The sequence below is a fragment of the Leucoraja erinacea genome, chromosome 3 (genome assembly GCF_028641065.1).
Source record: "Leucoraja erinacea ecotype New England chromosome 3, Leri_hhj_1, whole genome shotgun sequence".
Taxonomy (NCBI): Eukaryota; Metazoa; Chordata; class Chondrichthyes; order Rajiformes; family Rajidae; genus Leucoraja; species Leucoraja erinaceus.
This window is the reverse complement of record NC_073379.1, coordinates 28,088,106-28,114,674: the sequence shown is the minus strand read 5'-3', so window position 1 is coordinate 28,114,674 and position 26,569 is coordinate 28,088,106. Positions and strand designations below refer to the sequence as shown.

At 39.9% G+C, this 26,569-nt stretch overlaps 1 protein-coding gene across 5 annotated transcripts in view; it reads right to left on the bottom strand.

Moving 5' to 3' along the window:
• Positions 1 to 26,569, bottom strand: part of LOC129695419 (coiled-coil domain-containing protein 171-like) — a 254,013-nt gene that overhangs the window by 87,977 nt on the left and 139,467 nt on the right. For 4 of the 5 annotated variants that reach the window (XM_055632349.1, XM_055632347.1, XM_055632346.1 and 1 more), the window contains exons 19-22: positions 25,801 to 25,989; positions 22,784 to 22,975; positions 7,221 to 7,366; positions 5,926 to 5,980 (exon numbers count right to left, since the gene is read on the bottom strand). In XM_055632349.1, the coding sequence (XP_055488324.1) occupies positions 5,926 to 5,980; positions 7,221 to 7,366; positions 22,784 to 22,975; positions 25,801 to 25,989 (582 nt within the window). The remainder of the gene's footprint in view (positions 1 to 5,925; positions 5,981 to 7,220; positions 7,367 to 22,783; positions 22,976 to 25,800; positions 25,990 to 26,569) is intronic. The other variant, XM_055632348.1, reaches the window with a different exon arrangement.

Sequence of the window (26,569 nt, the reverse complement as noted above, 5' to 3'; positions counted from 1 at the left end):
CGGACCCGGAACTCGTTGAGAGATAGTGAGATAGTGATTTTAAAATACAATATATGCTCAGACACTCATTGCTCAAATGAAACGAGGGATACAATCCATATGGAGGTTCCTTCCATGGTGGGCTGGATCATGAACGTGATGAGATGGGGTTCAGAAAAGACGTAGATAACTTTGTAACATGGTGTTAGGAAAACAACCTCTCACTTAATCTGCAAGAGCTTGTTATCAACTTCTGGCAGCATGGTGGACTACATGCTCCAATCAGCATCAATAGTACCAAAGTGGAAATGGTTGAGAACTTCAAGTTCCTGGCGTTAATATTACCAAAGATTTGCAGTGGACCAACCACATTGATGTGAAGGCCAAGACAGCAACCATACCATGCACTCTTCTAATTCAAACAAATTGTACAGACGGGATCTGCCGTTTATCCTTGGCAAAGCCATGTTAGCTGATTCTGTTTAGTCACTGCCTTTCCGAATGATCATTAATCCTATCCTTCAGCACATTTTCCAGTATCTTCCCCATCATTGGTGTTATGCTGATGTCCATCGTTACCTTTCTGAAAGGATGGATCCTGTTTGTTGTGCTCTGGTCATCTGGTACCTACCTTACTTGTTTCCAGAAAAGTTTAAACATTTCAGTCAGAGCGGCAGCAATTTCTTCTCTTGCTCCAATTGAAGCCTGGGAGAAATTCCATCATGTTCTGAGGATTTACATGCCTTTAAGCCCGCTTAGTCATTAAGTACATCCTCTTCATTTATGGAAATTTGCACTGGACTTTCACTTTCCCATCACAGAATTTTCCAACTACAGAGTCTGTTTTCTTTGAGAATACCGATGAAAAGTATTAATTTAGTACCTCATCTAAACCTTTTGGTTCCATGCAGTTTGTTGTCTCCAACGGACTTACTTTTCCACTGGTGATCCTTATACATTTAATATACTTAGAGAATGCCTTTGGAATTAACTTAATCCGGTCTGCCAATTATTTTTCATGACCGCTTTTAACCTTCGTAATGGGATGCAAGCAGAGCCTCCACGTGGCGCATCCCGGGCAATGCTGGCGACAAAAACTGTACCACAGTAACTGACTGAAGTAGCCAATTGTGCAACCACCGACCGTCAACCGTCACTGACCGACCGTAAAGACGTGATATAGAAGATGGCCGGACACGAGGAAGACCTTCCTAATTTCCCTTTTACGTGCCTCCTTACACTTTTTATGTCTTGATGTGCCTCCCTCGACATTAGTCACTTTTTATCAAACCCTCAACATGCCAGAGTATGCCGTAAGTGTTCCCCATGGCATTTACCCTGATGGGAACATGTTTGCGTTGAACTTGTGGTATTTCCTTTTTAAATTCTTTCAATTATGCAGATGTACATTTAAGTGCAAGTAGATGTTTCCAATCTACCTTTGCCAAGTCCTCCCTTATGTTAATGAAATTGGTCTTTCCTCATTTAAGATCCCATCCTTTTCATCAAGCACTTTAAAATATGCAAAATAATGGTAACAATCTCCAAAATAGTCATACAGCATGGAAACAGGCCCTTCGGCCACCTTGCCCATGCCGATCAAGATGCCCATCTGGCCACACTAGGCCCACATGCCCATGTTTGGACCATGGTAGACACAAAATGCTGGAGAAACTCAGCGGGTGAGGCAGCAACTATGGAGAGAGGGAATTGGCGAGCCTGAAAAGGGTCTCCACCTGAAACATCACCAATTTCTTCTCTCCATATATGCTGCCTCACCTGCTGAGTTTCTCCAGCATTTTGTGTCTACCTTCGATTTTACCAGCATCTGCATTCTTTCTTAAACGTTTGGACCATATTCCTCAAAACCTTTCCTATCCATATACCTGTCCAAATGTGTTTTAAATGTCGTTATAGTATCTGCTTTAGCTATCTTTTCTGGATGCTTGCTCCATATACCCACCACCCTCTGTGTGAATAAGTGTGGCAACATCCTCGTAAATCATCTTTGCTCTGTTTCCAGCTTAATGATCCCCCACTGACACTTCCTCTACTCAACCAATTAATGGAATAGAATAACCCAATGGAATTTAATACAGAGAAATGTGAGGTGTTGCATTTTGGGAAGTCAAACATGGGCAGGACCTACACAGTGAATGGTAGAATGTTGTAGAGTAGAGGGATCTAGAAGTGCAAGTGCATGGTTCCTTGAAGGTGGAGTCACAGGTAGATAAAGTGGTCAAAAAGGCTTTTGGCCTTCATCAGTCAGAGAGAGTTTTGAGTATAGAAATTGGGAGATCATGTAGCAGTTGTATGGCATTGTTGAGGGCGAAGTTAGAGTATTGTGTTCGGTTCTGCGTACCATGTTATAGGACAGATAATGTCAAGCTGGAGAGGGTAAAGAGAAGATTTACGAGGATGTTGCCAGGACTAGAGGGTCTGGGCTATAGGGAGAGATTGAGTAGGTTGGGACTATTCCTTGGAGCGCAGGAGGATGAGGGGTGATCTTATAGAGGTGTAAAAAATCATGAGAGAAATAGATCAATTAGATGCACAGTCTCTTGCCCAGAGTAAGTGATTCAAGGACCGGGGACATAGGTTTAAGGTGAAGGGGAAAATATTTAATAGGAATTTGAGGGGTAACGTTTTCACACAAAGGGTGGTGGGTGTATGGAACAAGCTGCCAGAGGTGGTAGTTGAGGCAGGACTATACCAACATTTAAGTAACAGTTAGACAGGTACATGGATAGAATAGGTTTGGAGGGATATGGGCTAAACGTAGGTGGGTGGGAATAGTGTAGCTGGGACATTGGATGAAGCTGTTCCTGAATCTGGTGGTATTTTATTTCAAGTTTGTGTATCTTGTGCCGATGGGAGAGGAGAGAAGGAATGATCAGGGTGACAATGGTCCTTGATTACGTTCGCTGTTTTTCAGAGAAGTATAGATGTAGTCTATGGGAGAGAGTCTGGTTTGCGTGATTGCCTGGGCTACATCCACAATCCTCTGTAATTTCTTGCGGTCTTAGCAGAGATGTTGCCAATTAAGCTGTGATGCATCCTGCTTTCTATGGTGCATCTATAGAAGTTAGTAACAGTCACTGAAGGCGTCGAACTTCCCTATTATTCTGAGGAGGTAGAGGCGTCGGTGTGTTTTCTTAGTAATAGCTTCAATGCAGTTGGTCTAGGGCAAATTATTGATGATGCTTATGCTTAGGACCTTGAAGATCTCAACCATTCTCACTTCGGTACCATCAATGCTTACTGGAGCATGTAGTTTACTGTTCTATGTTCAAGATAGAATCGGTAATTTGTGGGTTTTCACCTGGGGAGGATCACTATTATCATATAATGATGAAGAATGGCAGTCACGGTGGCGCCTTACAGCGAATACAGAGCCGGAGACCCAGGTTCGATCCCGACTTCGGGTTCAGTCTGTACTTAGTTTGTAAGTCCTCCCCATGACCTGCGTGGGTTTTCTCCAAGATCTTCCGTTTTTCTCCCACACTCCAGAGACGTACAGATTTGTAGGTTAATTGGCTTGGTAAATGTAAAAATTGTCCCTAGTGGATGTAGGATAGTGTTAATGTGTGGGGATCGCTGGTCGGCGCGGACCCGGTGAGCCGAAGGGCCTGTTTCCGCGCTGTTTCTCTAAACTAAACAACCTAAACTTAACCTAAGGAAAGGGTAAGTCAAACAAAGGGCCTACCTGTTGAGAGGCCCTTTTTAAATCACAGAGGCAGCAGAGCCTTTAATGCCAAGTTGTGGTGAGTACCTTAAAGCAGGTACTTAAGAATAGCCGAACCACAATTACACATTTCTCTTGCCAATACTCCAGACGTGTGTCACATGTGGAATAACATTATCATACGGTTTCACCATGGAGATTTCATTTTCTTAGTGCTGAAAAAAGTTAGAACTACATGTTTGAATTTCTAGGCTGAAACAAATTCAGATACCAACCTGGGGCATCTTCTGCACTTATTGTGATGGGTAATTGTACAGATTCTCAGAACAAGTACTTGATTTTGCCTCACATGAAGAACATGAAGCGGCTCTGCACAGCATAATTTCTGCCTTAGGGCTCCCAGGAGATGGTAGCTAACATCATATGGAATAATCTCATCCATTTAATTTAATATGCAGCAACGGCAAGAAGAAGATAGAAGGCAAAGATAAGAAGCGTCTGCTAAACTCACTTTTTCAGAGGAAAGCATTTTTTTGTCTTACAAAATGATTTTTGCACCCTGATTTAAAAAAAAAATGTCATTACAAATCCGGCATGAAAATCATGTGGTTTTCTTGTTATTATTTTTCATTGGTCTTATAATATCAGGAATTCATTATACGCTACAATTTGCCAGAATTTTTGTTTTATTTGATACAATAGAGGAAAAGTATGACTTTAGTTACCATTGCTAAAATCCTGCTTCATTATCAGCTTCCTGCTGTGTTCAGGTCTGCTTAGTCAGGTCCACTGAAGTCAATGGGAGTTAAGAATATGAAAACTCATGTTCAAATATATCTTTCTGTTACAATCTCCCTTGGTTTATTAAATAAATAAATGAATTTTCAACTCAATAATATTGTATATACACACAAAATTCTTATCACAACCAAAACCAACGTGGCACTGACTACAGCAGCCAACATCACTTATGCTTCCCGGAATCTGCATACAGTGCCCATTACCCAAACCTACTTACTAATGTCCATTTTGATATACATTGAATATTGTGAATTCAACAATGATAGAATAATATACTGAAAAACACCCCCCAGCCCAAAATAATGTAACCTCACTGTTAACAGATACTCAAATTCTACAAATGTTTGACAACAGAACACCAAATATGAAATTGTACTATTACAGACTGATTTGTATTCCACCATCAATGCAGATTTTAACATGGATCTAGGTAATGCAAAACGGGAAAACATTTGAAAAAAACTAATGCCTTTTCCAATAGGATAGTAAAGGTTCCCATATTTGACATGTTGTCATACTTTTCATTAGTTCAACCTAAAGTTCCACTGTTACTGCGCCCTATACGATTATTATATCGAGACAGGCCTACGAAAACTATCCTGAAGGAGGGCAAAAACCTTTTTGAGGAATGTATATAACTGCCAACTAAATGTAATTTAGTGCCATATCACATATCTAAACTTTAAGCAAGTATTGCTACACAATGTCCCTACACTTACATGTTTTTTTTGTTCCAAGCACCACTGGAACTGTCTGGCACATTGTGGATATCCATTTGCTCATGAAAAATTCAACATCAAATGATCCCCACTGCTGGATGCTGCAAAATCTTCATAAATGCAATACCCATCTTTCTTAACGGAAGTTGCCATTTGCATTATAGCTGGAATAGTCAAGTCAATCACATGATGGCTTTAATGGCAAATTCTTCAATGTATTTAAGTGATATGACTTTTTGTCTTGTTTTAGAACTTTCCAATAACAAGGGCCAGGCTTGCAATTTTACAGTATGGTACATTCTTCCATATACTTTACCCAGCAGAAATATCAAAGTCTTCAGGTTTTGCACAGACATTTCAAATCCCCGCCAAACATAATACAATTTTCCTTTGAACGCCAAATAGACAGGTGAGAATGGATATTAATTTTAATTTTAATTGAGTTCCGCAAAGAAATAAAGACATATGGTGTGTGAAATACAAACACTAGAAAAGCTTGGGTGCATTTTTTGAAGATAGGCTAAGTGTCTTTGTCGAAGTCATAAAAACTTAATTCCAAATCCAAAGTCAATGTTTTAAAAATCTCAAGAAATGGTTCTGAGAAATAAGATATCTCGTGATGTTTATAAATAACTTTTATGAAGTTGTCTCTCTCCACGCATCCACAGAGTCTAAAGCTTCTAGTAGACTAATGTATAATATTCACATGGTTAATCATTTTTGGGAATATATTTACAATACCTGTTGAAAGCCGACGTCCAAACCTCTCAGGTAACTAATCAAGTGTTCTCTGTCTCTGCATGGGAACAGAAGTAAGTTGTATGAATATGAAGGAATTCGTAACCTTGTTATTTCCACGGTATAATAAACAGTTCATAATACATATTTAAAATCCTACTTTAAAAATTGCTCGAAATTTAATCTGATTTACTCAAATGAATATTTAAGAAATATGGCAAGTCAATAGTTACAACATGATAATGGTTTACATATTTGTGAACCTGATCATTCCTACTGTACTCAGAATTTCACATTTAGCTTTGTGGCCTCATCAATCCATCATCCTTGGAATTTATTGGAGTCTATACAGATGATGGATGGAATTGTATGTTCAGATTTTAAGAGACAATAGGAATTTGATTAACTCCCGTTGGAGCCTGATTTGCATAGCAGAAAATGTCCTTCAGAGAGGGGACAATAAATTCCAGAACAAATTATAATTGGAAAGGTGGAGATATTAGATTTCTCAGCAGGCGTCAAGGTGGATAAGTCCCCAGGACCTCTGGTATGAGAGGTAAGAGAGAACATAGCTTGGGCTTGGACAGAAATTTCCAGAAGGGATATACCAGTGTTTTCAGTTTTAAAAGGAATTGATGTGGCTGGGTTTATTTTCCTTGTAGTTGAGAAAGTTGGTGTGGGCAGGTGTGGTCTCATCACATTTATGAAATATTCAAAGCACTGGAAACACCTTAGCAAAGGACGCCATAGGTTGGATGCTTGAATATTAGGTTAGTATTGTTAGTTACCTGATGTCTCATGAGCTGAAGGGTCTATTTCCAAGCTGTCTGACTATAGCTCACACAAGCAGACACATTTAATAGGCAGTGGAAGCCTATTGCTGATGTAAGTGGGAATAGGCGATGGATGGAATTGTGGGTGAGTTTGAAATAACCAAGTTGTAAGTCTAGAACCAGCTCGTTATTACTAATAGGGAATGAAACTCAACCTCATAGTTTTTTTTATTTACCACATGACCCAGTGCTATGACTAATAACTATATATCAATATATATCATTATCACTAAATTATCACTTTTTGCCTCAACAAATAGATTTATTTTTAAAGTTTGTATTTTTTAAATTTGAACTTTCAGAAATCCCTTCAGATATGTGAATCATTGACCTAATATTTCCTCAAAGGTACATTCCACCATTTATTTTTGAACTTCTCCCCAATTATTTTCTCGTAAAACTTGTCTTGGTGCTTGAATTGATTTGAGCTTGTTTTAAGTCTGGCCCCCAAAGCCCCTTGCTCACTTTGCTGCTTTGCACAAGGCGTTTTCTGCATCTTGGATGCTCTCCTCAAGTTGCCGTTTGTCTTGCTCCAGCTGTGCTTGGTTTTTGTTTAGCTGACGCAAAGATTGATCTTTTCTCCTCAGTTCCATTTTCGCTTCGGAGAGACTCTAAAATAGACAGAATAATCTTGTTTTTATGACGGAATGTGGCACTAGCAAAAGTATAGCAGCTAATTATAACTATTAACTAGAACAGTAATTTACAATTACTTGTATCAACACTTAAAATCAGTCACTGCTGACTGATAGGATTTTGGTCACAGGGTAGAATTAACAGCAGAGAAAGACTAAATGGCACCGTTCTAAAATCTGTGCAAGAATAGGACTCTGATGCATGTAAACATACTAGGACAAGTGGGAGTGGTAAATAATGTATAAACAGAGGCAACAGAGTCCAGAATCAGAAAGCTTACATTAAATCTTTATAAAATACTGGATCAGCCACAAATGGAATTTAACTCTGACAAGTTGAGTTGCAGAGGTTGCTCCGACTCAACTTGTGCTGTGAACCCAGTGCTGAGGCTCTGTAAGGTGCTGGTCAGGCCGCATTTGGAGTACTGTGAGCAACTTTGGTCCCCATATCTGAGTAAGGATATGCTGGCCAGAGGAAGTTTATAAGAATGATTCCAGAGGAGGTTTACAAGAATGATTCTAGGAATGTGGTTTAGCATATGATGAGCGTTTGACAGCACTGGGCCTCTGCTCACTGCAGTTTAGAAGGTTGAGGGGGGACCTCATTGAAACTTACAGAATAATGAAAGGCATAGAGAAAATGGATGTGGAAAGGATGTTTCCACTGGTGGAAGAGTCTAGGACCAGATGTCATAGCATCAGAATAAAATGGTGCTCTTTTAATCAGAGGGTAGTTCATCTGTGGAACTCATTGCCACAAAGCATGGGCCACGGAACCAGGGGGGCTGCAGCCCCCCCACTTTGTTGGCAACTGTACGGGGTGATTGCTGGTCGGCGCAGACTTGGTGGGCCAAAGGACCTGTTGCTGCGCTGTATCTCTAAAGTTTAAAAGGCTGTAGTCTAAAGACCAAAGCAGGCCAGACTGATATGTGTAGGAAAAAACTGCAAATGCTGGTTTAAATCGAAGGTAGACACAGAATGCTGGAATTACTCACCGTACAGGAAGGGTCTCGACCTGAAATGTCACCAGCTGGCTTCTCTCCAGAGATGCTGCCTGTCCAACTGAGTTACTCCAGCATTTTGTGTCTACCGGAGTGATGTGTATCTGGTTAATATTATAGGGAGGGTTTGATCAGACAAAAGTTCCGCTGGATGCTGACCTCTGCAGCCGTCAAATCACTGCACGAACAGCAGCTTCTAGTTTACAGTGGTCATCCATTGACATCCTGGACTGCAGCCGCCACCGCTCGCACAAAGCGCATGGGGGGGACGGGGGGGACGGGGGCTGTCCCCCCATGTTTTAAGAGGTGGGGGATAATTCCCGTTTTGTGAAACATTTTATAGAAAAACCGAAGTCTCCGAAGTCGGGTCGCAGCCGCAACGCCACCACAGCGTTGGAAGTCAGCCAGCTCCGTGATGGTAAGTCCACAGGCTCTGTGACCGGAGCCCTCAAGGTCGATTCCAGTTTGAGGCCGCCAGCTCCTAGAATCTAGTAGCCCGGGACTAGCTGCAGTTCCCAGGTGGCTCACCTGCCCCGGGACTGGCTGTAGCTCCCAGGTTGCCTGCGTGCCCCGGGACTGGCTGCAGTTCCCAGGTTGCGAAAACCAATTAGGTCTGAAGAAGGGTCTCGACCCGAAACATTGCCTATTTCCTTCGCTCCATAGATGCTGCCTCACCCGCTGAGTTTCTCCAGCATTTTTGTCTACCTTCGATTTTCCATCATCTGCAGTTCCTTCTTAAATTCTTTTACCTGCTGTGCTTTTCCAATAATTTCTGTCTTGTCAAAAATTGTTAATGGCAGATTTTATTTGCTGTTCCTGATTCAAAATACTGATACAGTAACAAAGGTTGTTGAGGAAAATGTAGAGACATAGTCTACTTGGATTTCAGAAGATGATTTTTCAGAAGTTTTTTTCACATAAAAAAAATGAGTTAGTACATTTGGTTCTGAAGCAGATTGGATCATAGCTTAAAGGCTGACAGCAGAGATTACTGATAAATGGCTGGAACATTTTAGACTGTCATGTTCCCTCGGGATTAGCGCTGTCACCGTTGCATTTTTTTTTATATACATAAAAAACAGTGGTGACAGCACTAATCCCTAGGGAACATCACATCCTAACATTTTCCAGCCATTTAACAGTAATTTCTGCTGTCAGCCTTGAAGCTATGAACCAATTTTGCTAACTGGCTTTTTACGTCAAACATTTTCTGAAGTCTATGTAGATGACATCTCTACATTTCCTTCAACATAATATACATAAAAAACATGTATAGTATATACATAAAAAACACAAACAATGTACACATATTTCCACACCCGCAGATGATACAAAGCTCGGAAATGGATAACAGTGAAGATGATAATAGCAACAATACGTTGGCTAAATCGGCAGACAAGAGGCAGATGAAAGAGAATACAAACAACGGCAAAGCAATATACTTTTGTAGAATGAAAAAGAGGATATAGTGTTGTCTAAAGGATATAAATGAGCAGAGTTACAAGAAGGTACAAGTACAGACATATTTGAACATGCTGGGATAGTGGTTGATAAAGCATTTGGGATTTTAGGATTCATAAAAAAACACCAAAATAAGGAAACTACTTTGAACCAGTATAAAGAAAAACTGGTTAGCCCTCAGATAAAGTGATCTATCCAGTTCTGAACACCACATTTTATTAAGAAAGTAAAAGTCCTTGGGTTTACTAGAATGATTCTAGGGAAAAGGCATTTGAAATGTTTCGTTGAAAAAGGGATGCTAAGATTGTTCTCGTATGAGCATAGAAAGATCTGTGAGGCTTAGTAGAGGTATTAGCACACAAGTGCAGTATTTTGCACTGCTGCATCACAGCTCCAAATATCCTGTTCTATCCAGATTTTGGGTGGTGTCTGTGTGGAATTCGCACTTTCTCCCTGTCTCCTTCTCCCTCAGGTTTCTGCCCATATTGCAAATGTGTACTAGATGGTATGGTAATTGCCTATTAGCTGAGCTACTCTGTTGACCTATTCCAACATTTGGTGTCTTCTTTTGCTTGCTAAACTAAACTGAAACTGAAACCGGGTTGTTTCAACCTGGAAACTTGGACCCAAAAAGACAATTATGGTGTGTTTTTTGAAGTTTTTCCAGCTTCTTTAGTCGTCACAAGTTCACCTCCATTTCTAGTTGCCAGTATACTGGGCATTAAAGTATTTTGGCTGTAGATAGCCATGACACCTCTGAAGATCTGCCAGATGTCATTGTTTTTAGTGAATTGTTGCATATTTTGTGCTCTTTCCATCCATCGTCTGTTCTTTAGATTTTCATTGGACCTCTGCCTTTGAGTGTACAGAGAGCAGTTTCAGTTCCCTTGAGCTGCGGTGGACTTCCAGTCAGAGAATCTCTTGAATTTCTGGTCAATTAGTTCCAAGGTCTCCTGGTGATTCTTATCAAACCCATCATTGTGTTCCCTGGTAGAGAAGCCAAGAGTTTCAATTTCCCTTTCATATAAAAATGTTGACACTGCTTGATTGTGTTATGATTTTCTAAATCTCCTGCTACTGTTTCCTTTATAATGGATTGCAATATTTTCGTAATACAGAGGTCAGGCAAACTGGCGTACCATTTCCTGATTTTTCACTCCTTCCTTTCTTGAATAGTTAAATAGGGACAAGGCCACAGTAAGGCAAGAATACCATGTTTTTTTCAGATCAAGGGCAAACAACATGCTTATTCACAGGCTACAAGTCTTGGTGAAATTAAATATGTTTATACATGTTTATTCAGGATTATTTCTGATGTAGTCCATAGTCCACATGCAATAGTCAAAGTAAAAACTTTGGTGAAGGAATGAGGGTAAATGTAAATTACTTCATGAAGTTTATTGTAAGTTAATAGTCAAACCTAGAAGCTTTTCCAGTAAAATGATTGTGGGCTGGTTTATTGGTAAAGCTTACAGTTTTAGGCAAGGAGGTAAAGAATGGGCCTGTCTCACTTAAATGACTTTTTAGGCGACTGCAGGAGACTATGCGTTCGCCACATGGTCGCCACATGTTCGCAGGTGGTTGCCGGGTAGTCGCCTTCATGGTCGTGAGGAGTTCCCGCATTCTGGGAACTAGTCGAGGCCTCATTATGCTCACCGTGAATTTTTCAACATGTTGAAAAGTTAGTGGTGACCTGAATGAAGCCGCCATGGAGAGTAGCGTGAATTCTCGAACCGTAGGCGGGTCACCAGGAGGTCCTAGTGGGTTGCCAGGAGGTCGAAGGTTCTCGGAGGTTGTAGCTGGTGCTAACCGGTCAATTTCATTGGCTCATTGGGGAAAAAAATGTAAACAGTAGTTTTCAGAATGTTAATGTCTGCCAAGCTTCACAGCTGTGTATCTCTGACTTCTTAAAAGTTGTCTCCACTCCTTCTCCTCCCTCTTTTAAAGGACTTACGTGACCCTTCCCGTACACTGTGCTTTCACCGTCTTAATTACACAACCAACCTTCCTATTCATCGTGGTGTATGTCTGTATCACATTGGTTTTCAACCGTGTGAATTTCATTTAGACAGCCTTCCCCCCATTTGCCCTGTCCCCACCTGCATAACGGGCTGGTGAAGGAAGCGATGTGTGTGTGTGTTCCACTCTGACAGTCGCCGTTCCAGTCGCTGGTTTTTCATGCGACTGTCGGCAACTTGACAGTCACCTGCAGTCCGCTGAAAAATCGCTTAAGTGGGACAGGCCACCCTGTGTAAATGTGACTTTTTCAGTCAACGTTAATTCAGTTCTGGTGATTGGGCTAGAACAGTTTGAGTATATAAAAAGGGAGGCAGAGAAATCTTAGAATGTGGGCTACAATGAGTGAAATGTTCTTTTTCATGAGTTCAGGTCAGTGTGTTGCACAGCTTACAGCATCTGGGATATCTGAGATACCCCTGATGGTTTGTGTGGCTATATATGTGGGAGCTGCCTCCAGTTTACCCCTCGTGACCTTCGTTTAAAGGTACAGCATGGAAACACGATGACCACTGATCATCCATTGGCATTAATTCTATGTTAACTCAATTTTGTCATTCGCTCCCAACACAATAGGGTAATTTACAGAGGCTAATTAACCTATACACAGACGGCACTCATGATCAGGATTGAACATTGGTTTCTGAAACCGAGGCAACAGCTCAACCAGCTGCGTCAATGTGCGGCCCAGTGATATCTTGAGTTTTGGAACTTAAGGGGATGGCTCGAGCACAATGGTGGATTTCTGGGGCTGAAACCCATGCTGGCGGCATTTCTTTCAAGAGGGTGCCATTCTGCAAATTAAGGAAAGGCAGTAATAAAAGGAATGGATGACGAGGCAGAGGAAAGGAGATCGGCAGATATGTATAGAAAGCTTACAGTGCACTCTGAATGTAATTCTGTGTTGGAAAATGGTGGATTGTATCATACAATGTATGTATTCTTGAGTTTAGTATTAGTTTAGAGATACAGTGTGGAAAACGGCTGTTCAGCTCACCAAGTCCGTGCCGACCGACGGTCGATTGTACATTAGTTCTCTTGTTACCCAATTGCACATCTTACATACTCTGGACAATTTACAGAAGAATGAGGAATAGATTATGTAGACGCACAGAGTCTCTTGCCCAGAGTAGGTAAATTGAGGACCAGAGGACATAGTAAACCTGAAGGGCCGACAAACATCATCATAGGTTAACCTACTCATTCCTGGGATCAATCTTGTAAACCTCCTCTGGATCCTCTCCAGAGCCAGCATATCCTTCCTCAGATATGGTGCCCAAAATTGTTCACAATATTCCAAATGCGGCCTTACCAGCGCCTGATGGAGCCTCAGCATTACATTTATAAGATTAATGATAAATAACTTCTAACCAATTACCCGACACACTGTGACCATTCTACTCAAAGCTCTCAAACATGTTATTCTAAATTATTTAAAAAAAACCATAATCTTTCTCCCCTTCTCTCTCCACAGATGTTGCCTGACTCGCTGTTTTTTTTGGTTTTATTATAAATGTCCAGCATCTATAGATTTTTGCTTGTTGTTTTCTCACACTCAATGCCTCAATAAACATTGCCGACTTTGGGTGCATTTATGTTTTCTTTTCACCTTAAATAACACTGAAACCACACAGTGAATTGATATTATATATTGGAAAATAGATGCGTTTGGAATCAAAGAGTACAACGCATTTCAATAGTAAGTTTAATTTCCAGCTGTTAAGGATGATATTCCTTCTCCTGGATAAAGGGGTCAATAGAAATGTTCACAAATGATAAAAAAATTCTAACTAAATTATTACAATTGCTTGTAATGAATAAATACATCTTCTAAAAAATGAATAAGGCATTTTGAATAGCAGATCTGTAACATTTTCATAACATGGTCATTGCTCATATACACTTTTTCCGACCTTCCTCATTTTATTTTTGTACACTGAAACTTTTCATTGTGACTGATAATATGCCTGTGCAAAACTGACAGCAACGTTTAAAGATTTCCTCTATTGACTAAGCCACATTATGCTTTATACTGGTCTAATTAAACCCCTTGACAAACTAAAGATTCTGAAATTTTCTACTTTTAACTGGAAGTTGCTGTCCACCTTCATGAAATACAAAATAATAAGTTGTTAGATACCCAATAATTTCTAACAAGCTCGAGTTCATGGTCCTTATTGAGCATGTGATAGCTTGATATCTGCAAATAGTGCGGGTGAGAATAGGATAAATCAACTTTAATAACTCTGCTCCTAATTGTTCCCCTAATGCTCCACTCTAATTACTCAGAGAACTCTCTCGACTGTCACCCGATATTAAGTTGTTGGAAGCTGAGCACAGAACTGTGAGATAATCAATAAACATTTAGTGGGCAAAGGGATGAAGTTCCAACTATACAGTGGGAACGAACAGCACCCAAAGCCCTTCTGTTCAGAGTGATTGCAAAGCAATAATCCAAAGCACTGTTTTAAGGTTCTGAGACCTTCAGGCAATTGCAAGCTAGAAAGAAAAAGGTGAACACGGTCATACTAATTACAGCCCACTTTCACATATTTCACACATTAGCAAAGACAGGCCAATTAGGTGGAGAAAAAGATAAGGAAAGTTGTATTTGTATACTAATTAAACCCTGATGAAATTAAACTAAAAATGCACTGCTTAGTAATTGTGTTTCTGAGAGAGGTCAATATGGCTGCACTTATCTGAAGTGCACACAGTATTAGAACATCACATCTTAATCCACAAGACAGCATAAATGCCGCACCAAGAATCATAAACATTTCACACAAGCTAATCATACAAGTAGAGAACATTACATTTTGCTTATGTGCAGTATTATACCTAGCACTGAAAATATTGTCCAACATCACAGACCAATTAGATGGAGAGCAACATTGACTTCAGTATTTGTAATTCTATATCACATCATTTATATTAACACATATTTAAAAAATGCTAGTTATCTGAAAGATAATTTCAGTCCTGTTAAAAGTATTTCCTATTTTAATTCCTACATTCAAAATACAAAATAATTTGTCTAAATAGAGGAGTCATCCATTTTTAAATCACAATAAATATTAGTACGTGCAGATTTATTTTGCTTTGAACTTTTTACCGAGGTTTTTAAATTGAAATGAGTAGCCCAAAGGCATATTGGAGACCGTAAATTCCTGTAAAAATGACTGGATTTTTCCAGATGTAAAGTGCCAGAGTAATGAGGCAGGCAAAAAGTTACAACTTTGACAAAGAGTAGTATTACATCTAGCACACAAAGTTTAGTTACGAAAGCCTGAATAGAGCAATGATTAGCAAGCTGGCCTTTAAAGTCTGGGACCTGCTCACAAAGACGAGATGAAAGTCTTTGCCTCAGCTGCAAGGCTCCAATGTGGAATGAGTTTGGGCAGTCTCAACCAAGTTCCTGGTGTGGGGCAAAAACATACGATGAGAGCAGAAACTAGCATTCTCTCTCATGCTGTTTTCAAAATGCACTTTTACTGTGGTTTCAACATCCTCTTGAGCATTAACCAGATATCAAAGGATCGATCTAAATGTACTGGCAGACTACATGAAAGAAGCTTTCCTGTATCTGTGATGGTGTGCATCAGCTACAGTATAGAACTGGCTGGTGTAAAGTTCCATAAAAAATGTAAATGTTTATGGTAAAAATAACCTCTACTAGCCCCTTCATAGTTTTGAATGACAGAAAATAGCTTACAAATATTAAAAAAGGCAATAGTAGATAGAATTGTACAGCTCAGAAACGTCCTTCAGCCCATCACCTCAATACTAACCATCATACCTCTGCGTAATGATCCCATTTGCCTAAATTAATTCCATATCCTTCTATGCCTTGCTTGTTCAAGCACCTGTCCCGAAGCATCTTATATGTTGTTACTAATCCTGCCTCCACCAACTCCTCTGGCACCTTATTTCAGATACCAACCACTCCTTGTCCTCCGCCTCACCTTAAATCGATGTCCTCTAATTTTAGACACTCCTACCAATGGAATGAGATACTGACTACATCTGCCTCTCATACATATGTAAATCATATCACCAACCAGCCTCACTTGCTGCATGGAAGACAGACACAGTCGATCCTATCTCTCCTGATGAATCATGACCTCCAGTCCGGGCAAAATCCTTGGGAATCTTACCTGTACCCTCGCTTGCTGAAATACAACCTTCCTACAGTGTGTCGATGAAAACTACACACCCTACATAAAGTGCGTAAGTCTGAAGAAGGGTTTCGGCCCAAAACGTTGCCTATTTCCTTCGCTCCATAGATGCTGCTGCACCCGCTGAGTTTCTCCAGCACTTTTGTATACATAAAGTGCAGCCTAACCAGTACTTTGTAAAAATGTAACATGACACCTCAACTCTTGGAGTCAATGCCTTGGCTGAGAAAGGCAATCATGCCATAGTCCTTCCTGACCACCTTGTCTATGTGTGTTCCCATTTTCACGGAACTACAAACTTCTATCCCGTCTCTCTGTTGAACACCATTCCCAGGGCCCTATCATTTCACTGCGTGTGCATCCCTAGGTTCAACTTTCCACAATGCATCACTTTGCACTTGTCGGAGTTAAATTTCATCTGTATTCCCTTGTTCATTTTCCCAGTTGACCTGTCATCCCAATTATAAATATTTGAAAATAATTTGATTCAAAACTGGTGTAAGAATGCAAGAATTTCTGCTCAATCCTTTTTAACAAAACAATTATTCCCAAACTGATGAATGCAGCAGAAAAGATCCAGCAAATTATGTTCAACACAATTTGAGTTTTCTCCATTTTGGCATGAATGTCAAGTGATAGAACTTTCAGAATACTGTGCTTTGAAATCCTCTTTCAGCGTAAAATATAGGCCAAAAGTACAAAGGGAGTGCTGCACTGTCACACGTACTTTTTAGATGAGCAGTTATATAACTGCTTCAACTGATATTAAATAAGACTTGCATGTCCTTTCAGGCAAATATGAAGATCCAAAGGTTCTAATTTAACAAGGTGGTTGGGTAGTCCTGATATAAATATCACAATATCATTTATCTAGTCATTATCACGTTGAGATTTCTATGCTGTTTTTTGTATGCAAATTGGTTGTTGTGCTCTGTACATTTCACAAATATTTTCATTTTTCCTCTGGATACAGCTCGAAAAATGATGAATTCACACTGAAAATAATGTTAACTTTTTAATGATTATATTTCAGGAGATTCCATTCAAAACATTTGCCGTCATATTTAGTGATGTAGCATACACTGTTTTGGCTTCAAGCAGCATAAAAGATTCCCTGAAAATGGCAATTGTTGCAAGGCTATAATTAGGCTAGATCAGTTAGACATGTTCATTTAAAATAAAATCATTTACCAGGAACAAATATACCAGTAAAACTAGCAGGTTTTTTTTCAATTCCAAATTACTCAATGATGAGTGATTAGAAATTCTGAGAAGACCCATTTTTGGTATTCCTGTTTTCAGCTACAGGAATAGAGCTGCATCAGGTCATCCCTAAATATGAAAGCACATGCTTTGAATGGGAACTTGTGAAAAGTAATCAAATCAAAAAGTATCTGCATAGTTTTTAATGCGAATTGAACTTACTGTGCCAACAGCACCCAGAAGAAAACTCTACACTGTTAATCCTCAATACTTGCCAACACTCTGTACACTCGCCAGGCTTTGTCCTGCTCCCCCACTTTCCCACCCCCACAATCACTCAAGAAAGGTCCCAAAACATCATATCAATGTTCTCCAGAGGTGCACACTAATTGGCATTGAGTGCTTTAGACATTGTAAGTAATGCAAATTACTATATATTCAAAATGCAATGCCAACCCCAATTCAGAATCTTTTGCTGGATTGTCATTCATGTCCAACTAAATCATAGCATGATGAGTAAACAAGTGTAAAATTGTTAAATTTTCTGATTACTAGTTGGTATTCTTAATTGCTATTAGCACTTTTGAATTAAATTCCTAAGCAATTTAACATTTATAGACAATAGACAATAGGTGCAAGAGTAGGCCATTTGGCCATTCGAGCCAGCACCGCCATTCAATGTGATCATGGCTGATCATCCCCAATCAGTACCCGGTTCCTGCCTTCTCCCCATATCCCGACTACTCTATTTTTAAGAGCCCTATCTAGCTCTCTCTTGAAAGAATTCAGAGAACCTGCCTCCACCGCCCTCTGAGGCAGAGAATTCCACATTCTCACCATTCTCTGTGAGAAAAAGTGTTTCCTCATCTCCATTCTAAATGGCTTACTCTTTATTCTTAAACTGTGGCCCCTGCTTCTGGACTCCCTCAAAATCGGGAACATGTTTCCTGCCTCTAGTGTGTCCATGCCCTTAACAATCTTATATGTTTCAGTGAGATTCCCTCTCATCCTTCTAAACTCCAGAGTGTACAAGCCCAGCTGCTCCATTCTCTCAGCATATGACAGTCCCGCCATCCCGGGAATTAACCTTGTAAACCTACGTTGCACTCCCTCAATAGCAAGAATGTCCTTCCTCAAATTAGGGGACCAAAACTGCACACAATACTCCAGGCATGGTCTCACTGGGGCTCTGTACAACTGCAGAAGGACCTCTTTGCTCCTATATTCGATTCCTCTTGTTATGGAGGCCAACATGCCATTCGCTTTCTTCACTGCTTGCTGTACCTGCATGCTTACTTTCATAGATGCTTTGGAAGAGAACTTGGTTAAATAAAAATATCTTAAAGCAATTAATATGGTTGACAAAGCTAAAGCTCCACCTTAGGTGTCATCAAATAACTGTACTGGCTATTTGTTACTAGGTCAGATGCAGGAGTATCTTTGCTGTATAAATCAATATTAATCAGAATGCAGTTGGCCATTACAGCCAACCTGCAGGACCCTGGGCAGACTGAAACCAGAAAAGGTTCCCTTTGTTCATGGTACAGCTGTTCCACCTGGAAAGTGCAGAATTGTAAGTGCCAATTGAGCACAAGTATGTCCCTAATAGTTCCATCACCAGCAGAATGGCAATCTGATAACTAATATCAAACAGCGCACATAAAGAATATGTGGTTGTGAAAGCGGAAAATGCCATTATCTCTGGATTATGGTGGAGGGGGAGGCAACGATGAGAGAGAAAGGGAGGAGGAGGCCGGGTATGATGAAGTATTAGTGAATAGAGGACGTAAGAGATAGTTGAGAGTAACGAGAGGAGAGGGCAGAAAGGAGGAGTGAGGAAACAAGGAGAAAAGGAGTGGAAAGGGCCTGAAAAGGGATAGCAGAGTGACAGAGAGATGGAGGGAGTTTAGGGGAGAACGTAGGAAATAAAAAAGGCCATTGGGGAAAGGGAGATGAAAGGTATGGGAAGAAGGAAGTGGCAAAATAGGGTGGGAGGAGGCATAGAGGGTGGTAGAAGAGAGATAGAGGTGATGAGATGGGACAGAGAAGTAATGTGAAGGGATGAATCAGGAATTGGAATGATGAAATTATTCAGGAGAATCTCAATATCCTGAGAAAATACTCCCTTACCTATGAAAATGATCCAGGGACCTACTACTGAAAGAGAGAGGCAAGATAATACTTGCAATTGGAAAAATCGAAGTGGATATCCCACAGGACTGCGTTAAATCACAGACAATCCAAAGAAAATAGATTTTTGTAGTTTTTCAAAAGACAATCTTTGTATTTCTTATGCTCAGTGGATGTACCAGATTCCCCACCCCCCACCACCACCTTTTTTCAACCAAATTTCAACAGTCAATTCACGTTAATTAGATTTTTTTTTAAATGAACATAAAGAAGGAAATAAGGAATTGGGTTTCTATGTCATCTTTTGTCTTCCAAAGTGCTTTTATGTGGATTTTAAAAAAAAGTTGTCAGTTGCAGAAAACACAATAGTGAGTAATGCATAGCAAATTCCCAAATAGCAATGTAGCAAAGCAGATAATTTATTTAAATGATTTTGATTAAGGAAAAAGTATTGGAGAGGATGACTCATATGCAAGTAAAACAAGCAAGTCCAGTGATAAGTGCAGAGAGTGACAGGATGTCAAAACAAGAGGGCTGATACTCTTATGCCAGCAGATTCTTGGGCAAAATGAATGAGTTAAGAAGGGAGGAAAATGGAGACGACGATTCGAGTCGGGAGCCTTCTTTTTATTGATCAGTCTGAAGAAATTTCCTGACCTAAATTGTCACCTGCCCATTTTCCTCCACAGATGCTGCCTGACTTTTCATTCAATGCACAGGGAGGATATGATATTAGAGAGTGTGGAAGAAGTTCACCAGGGTGTTGTCTGAAATGGAGGGCTGAAATTGGACAAGGAGTGATTGGAAAGGCTGAATTTATTTTCATTGCTAGATCAGATAGGCTGAGGGTTGCCCTGATAGAGGTTTATAAAGTATTAGAGTGGTATAGATTTGATAGATAGAATCATATTCTTAATGCAGGAATATAACTATACCTTATAAATATACCCTCTGGTGTTGGACATTTCCACGCTGGGAAGACGATTCTGACAGTCTACCTTATCTACACCTCTCATAATTTTATATAACCATATAACAATACAACAGGCCATCTCGGCCCTACAAGTCCGTGCCGAACAACATTGTTCCCTTAGTCCCACCTGCCTGCACTCATACCATAACCCTCCATTCCCTTCTCATCCATATGCCTATCCAATTTATTTTTAAATGATACCAATGAACCTGCCGCCACCACTTCCACTGGAAGCTCATTCCACACCGCTACCACTCTCTGAGTAAAGAAGTTCCCCCTCATGTTACCCCTAAACTTCTGTCCCTTAATTCTGAAGTCATGTCCTCTTGTTTGAATCTTCCCTATTCTCAAAGGGAAAAGCTTGTCCACATCAACTCTGTCTATCCCTCTCATCATTTTAAAGACCTCTATCAAGTCCCCCCTTAACCTTCTGCGCTCCAGAGAATAAAGACCTAACTTATTCAACCTATCTCTGTAACTTAGTTGTTGAAACCCAGGCAACATTTTAGTAAATCTTCTCTGTACTCTCTCTATTTTGTTGACATCCTTTCTATAATTGGGCGACCAAAATTGTACACCATACTCCAGATTTGGTATCACCAATGCCTTGTACAATTTTAACATTACATCCCAGCTTCTATACTCAATGCTCTGATTTATAAAGGCTAGCATACCAAAAGCTTTCTTTACCACCCTATCTATATGAGGTTCCACCTTCAAGGAACTATGCACGGTTATTCCCAGATCCCTCTGTTCAGCTGTATTCTTCAATTCCCTACCATTTACCATGTACGTCCTATTTTGATTTGTCCTGCCAAGGTGTAGCACCTCACATTTATCAGCATTAAACTCCATCTGCCATCTTTCAGCCCATTTTCCCAAATGGCCTAAATCACTCTGTAGACTTTGGAAATCCTCTTCATTATCCACAACACCCCCTATCTTGGTATCATCTGCATACTTACTAATCCAATTTACCACCCCTTCATCCAGATCATTGATGTACATGACAAACAACAAAGGACCCAACACATATCCCTGAGGCACCCCACTAGTCACCTGCCTCCAACCCGACAAACAGCCATCCACCATTACCCTCTGGCTTCTCCCATTCAGCCACTGTTGAATCCATCTTGCTATTCCGGCATTTATACCCAACAGTTTAACCCTCTTAACCAACCTTCCATGAGGAACCTTGTCAAAGGCCTTACTAAAGTCCATATAGACAACATCCACTGCTTTACCCTCGTCAATTTCCCTAGTAACCTCTTCAAAAAATTCAAGAAGATTAGTCAAACATGACCTTCCAGGCACAAATCCATGTTGACTGTTCCTAATCAGACCCTGTTTATCCAGATGCTTATATATATTATCTCTAAGTATCTTTTCCATTAATTTGCCCACCACTGAAGTCAAACTAACAGGTCTATAATTGCTAAGTTTACTCTTAGAACCCTTTTTAAACAATGGAACAACATGCGCAGTACGCCAATCCTCGGGGACTATTCCCGTTTCTAATGATATTTGAAATATTTCTGTCATAGCCCCGGCTATTTCTACACTAACTTCCCTCAATGTCCTAGGGAATATCCTTGTCAGGACCTGGAGACTTATCCACTTTTATATTTTTCAAAAGTGTCAGTACTTCTTTTACTTTGAACCTCATAGTATCCATAGCTACGCTACTCGTTTCCCTTACCTCACATAATTCAATATCCTTCTCCTTGGTGAATACCGAAGAAAATAAATTGTTCAATATCTCCCCCATCTCTTTTGGCTCTGCAGATAGCTGCCCACTCTGTCTCTCCAATGGACCAATTTTATCCCTCGTTATCATTTTGCTATTAATATAGCTGTAGAAACCCTTTGGATATACTTCTATCAAGTCTCCACTCAACCTCTGACGTTCCAGAGAAAACAACCCAAGTCTATCTAACCTCTCCCTGTAGCTGAACCCTGTAATCCAGGCAGCATTCTGGTAAACCTCCTCTACACCCTCTCCAAAGCCTCCTCATCTTTCCTGTAATGGGGCGACCAGAACTGCTCACAATACTCTAACTTTGCCCAACCAAAGTTCTTTAGAGCTGCTCATTCTGGTAAACCATTTTCGTATTGTTCAGCTACATGGCATCTTTCCAAAGCAGGGTGACCAAACTTAACACAATATGTCAAGTGTGGCCTCAACAATGCCTGATAAAACTGCAACACACCATCCAACTCTTACACTCAATGTCCCGACTGATGACGGCCATCATGCCAAAAGCTTTCTTCACCACCATGTCTATCTGTGATGCCACTTTCATGGAAATGTGTATTTGTGTGAAACTTGACACTTTAATAATTACGTGTAGGTTAGGTAACAGTTGTAAATGAAGACTGTAATGTGTAAGAGACTATAATGATTGTTGCCTAAAAGGAAATAAGTGCTTACCATTACAGCGTCAGAGAGTGTTTGATTCTTCTCAGCTTCTTTGTTTGAATGTTGCTCCAGTCGTAGATTTAACTCCTGCATCTGATGGGCTTGTTCATTTAATAGAAGCTGGGCTTGCTGTTCCCTTTGCAAGGCATTATTCAGCTCTTCGCAAATACTGCCAAATCTCTCAAATGGAACCATCTTCTGTGTCTACACAAATAATTTTAATGGAAAAAGCAATCAATTTATTTAGCCCATATACTGTACAAACATATGAAATGGAGATAGAAACAGGCTATTCAACCTCTTCTACCTGCTTCATCATTTAATATCACGGCAGATGTTTTGTCTCAGTGCCACATTCTGCACTAATACTATCCCTTGATTCCTTTAATATCTGAAAATCCACCAATGATTATCTTGCATCCACTAAGACAGAGCCTCCACAGCCCTTTTCAAGTCAAGTCGAGTTTATTGTCACATGCACACGTACGGTGGGATATAGGTAGAATGAAAATATTGCTAGCAGCACCAACGCAGGCAGAGAGATGCAGACAACACCACAAAAACAGTAATTATACATAAATTGCTGAGGTAGGGCTAGGATTGTGCAAGTTGATTCAAGAACCTGATAGTTGTAGGAGGCTCCTGAACCTGGTGGTGTGCAACATCAGGTTTTTGGACATCCTGCCCGATGGTAGCAGCGAGAAGAGGGTTTTACCCAGACGGTGGGGAATCCTTGATGGACTTGGGTGGAAAATTACAAAGATTCTCCACCTTCTGGGTGAAGGAATTTCTACTCATCCTGAATATCAACCGCTAATATTGAGACTGAAATCTCTGATTCTGGACACATTATCACTGTCTCTGTACCTATCCTACCAAGTGCCACAAGGGTTCACAGCATTGCTTTTTCCTTCAAAAACAAGATACATTGCACTTTATTATATAAACGCTATGACAAACAGCTAGCATGAATAATGATTGCATAATTATGATATAAGGGGTAAAAAGAATTGCGCCATAGTTATTCAGAGTCCAAGTTTAGAGTTTAGAGTTCAGAGGTACAGCTTTGAAACAGGCCTATGGCCCATCAATTTCACACTGATCATCAATCGCCCATTCACACTAATTCCGTGTTCTGTTCTCATCCACTGCCCACACAGGGACAATTGCACAGATGCCAATTAACCAACAAACCCACACTTCTTTGGGATGCAAGAAGTGTGGGTTGCAAGAGGAAACTGGAGCACCCAGATGAAACCCAGGCAGTCACAGGGTGAGCATGTAAACTCCACCTAGACTGCATGCAAGATCTGGATTGAACCAGATTTTTTTTGCAGTGGCTGTGCCACTCTGTTGTCCTGGTATTGCTTCTTTGCCCTAGAATCCATGTAACAATTATACTTTGCTTTACTTGTTGATTTATCTGCACATAATATCTTGATGAAAGTTAATGATAACCACATGGACATTGATACAAAACCTACCTGAATCGTGGCTGAGCATCTGCCCCCCACCCCTTGTGTGTGATTTTGGCACTGTTTAGAGGGGGCGGGTTTAAAACGCGATTTTTACTAGGCTGTTGCAATCGAAAATGTTCAGCCTAGTAAATCATTAACGGAAAATCGCTGAAAGACCCCGTCGCAAAAGGTATTATTAGTTTTTATGGCCTTGTAAAATAGTTAGAGTAATTTAAAACCCACTCTCTCTCCGCAACCTCTCGCAGCCCCAGGGTTTTATAAAGCAAACAATTAAAGGTATGTACCTTATTTTTACATTAAATGGGGCATGTATATATATAACCCTGTAATTAAAGTTTTCTATAGCGAGTAGTTCATTTTGGGCTCTTTATATCCCGCAGTATTTTTCTGGGCATTTGAGGGCATAAATCTAGCGCAATGTGAACGTTCTAAACCAGCGCGTTCCACATGAACCCACTAGAAAGCCGATTTAAATTGACTTTAATTTACAGCAATTGGACACTAAATTCCTTCCATTTGGTCTATAAATTGATGTAAATGAGATTTAAAAATCATGTTTTATTGTGAATTATTTGTGAATATTATTTGGACACTTGGGCTATTTAAAAATGTTAATCATTTATTAAGAAATGGATAGATGTTTAGATCTAGTAAATTGAAGTTTGAAATTAGCTACAATTGGGTAACTAACTAATTATATGCTTTAATTTCAGGTCATCTAAGTTAGATTATTTTATATTTGTTTCAGAATGGTTCAATCTATGATAACTGAAAATTTCATTCAGTTCTCTTAATTTTTAAGAAGGTTATGTGCTTTTGACTGTCCACGATCACAGCTTTTTTGTTATGTCCATAGAAAATCAATAGGGAACAAGATGCTAATTTCCGAGTATGAAAATGGCCATAACTTTTTTATTACTTGAGATATGAAAGTGAATTATGTGTCAACTTAAATTTATTGTTACGCTGTATCTGATGGGATAAATTGCAGACTTGATTTTTTTAATCTCAAAATTTTGTAACATTGCTAATGATTGGGGACAAGATAATGTTGATTATAGTGGATGTCCAGAGCAGGAACAAGAACCCTCTTAATGCTTGGCACTTGACTGGTACAAATATCGCCTGCCCCTTATTAGCCCAAGTCCAAATGTCATCCAGGTCTTACAGCATGCGAACACAGACGGCTTTGTTTTCTGAGGAGCTGTAAAAAGTAACAGAAAATACTACTAAGATGGCTAGGCAGCATCTGTAGAAATAAAATCAGCTAATGTTTCATATCAAAGACTGATTCATTCCAACCTACTTATTCCGTAGCTTAAGAATTAAACCTTCTTGTCAAAAGAAGTGTAGATCTGTTAGTGCCAATGAGTGGGGTAACATTATTTGTTAATGAGTTTCATGCTATTCAAAATACATTTATATGTCATGTAAATTGTTTTGAGTCCTCAATACCGGAACTGTGCACAAATGCCCAGAAAAAAGCACATTTTCATTTAACATTGAAAGGTAAAGAAAAGCCAATGGTGCATAAAGTGAGAAAATGTGCACCTTGAGAGACTGTTTGAGGTCAGTCAGCTGTTGTTGAAGGATCTGAGCTTTGCCCGTTTCTCTTTTCAAGTCACTCACGTAATTTTTGAGTTGTGTGAGTTCCAAACGCAATGAACGCCGTTCTATTTCTGCTGCATGCAACCTCTGGGTAAACTCAAGGATCTGCTTCTTCAATACTTCCACGCATTGCTGGCAAGGAAGAAACAAATGTAACATCCATTCTACATTTATAATAACAATCCTTCTGTGATGAGCTAACTTACTTTAACAAACAAAAACTTTTGAATTAATAAAATTCAACTTTCTACTTAAATTGTACTATTAGCATAATAGGGTTTGTACTGCAAAGTGAAGTTATTTGTTTTGCAATGGATATCACCATATCAATTAGAACAAATAGGACATGCTTTAAATTCCACACTTTAATAATTCTGTGGGGCAATGGGAATTATAGTAAATCACTATTTATTATATGTTTATGTAAACTATACTATACATACTATTTACATTACAAGGGGCAGCATGGTGGCGCAGCGGTAGAGTTGCTGCCCTACCGCGCCAGATACCTGGTTTTGATCCTGACTACGGGTGCTGTCTATATGAAGTTTATATATTCTCCCCCTGATCTGCGTGCATTTTCTCTGGGATCTCCGGTTTCCTATCGCACATCAAAGATTACAGGTTTGTGGGCTAATTGGCTTGGTAGAATTATAAATTGTCCCTGGCGTGTAGGATAGTGCTAGTGTTCAGGGTTTTCGCTGGTCAGCAT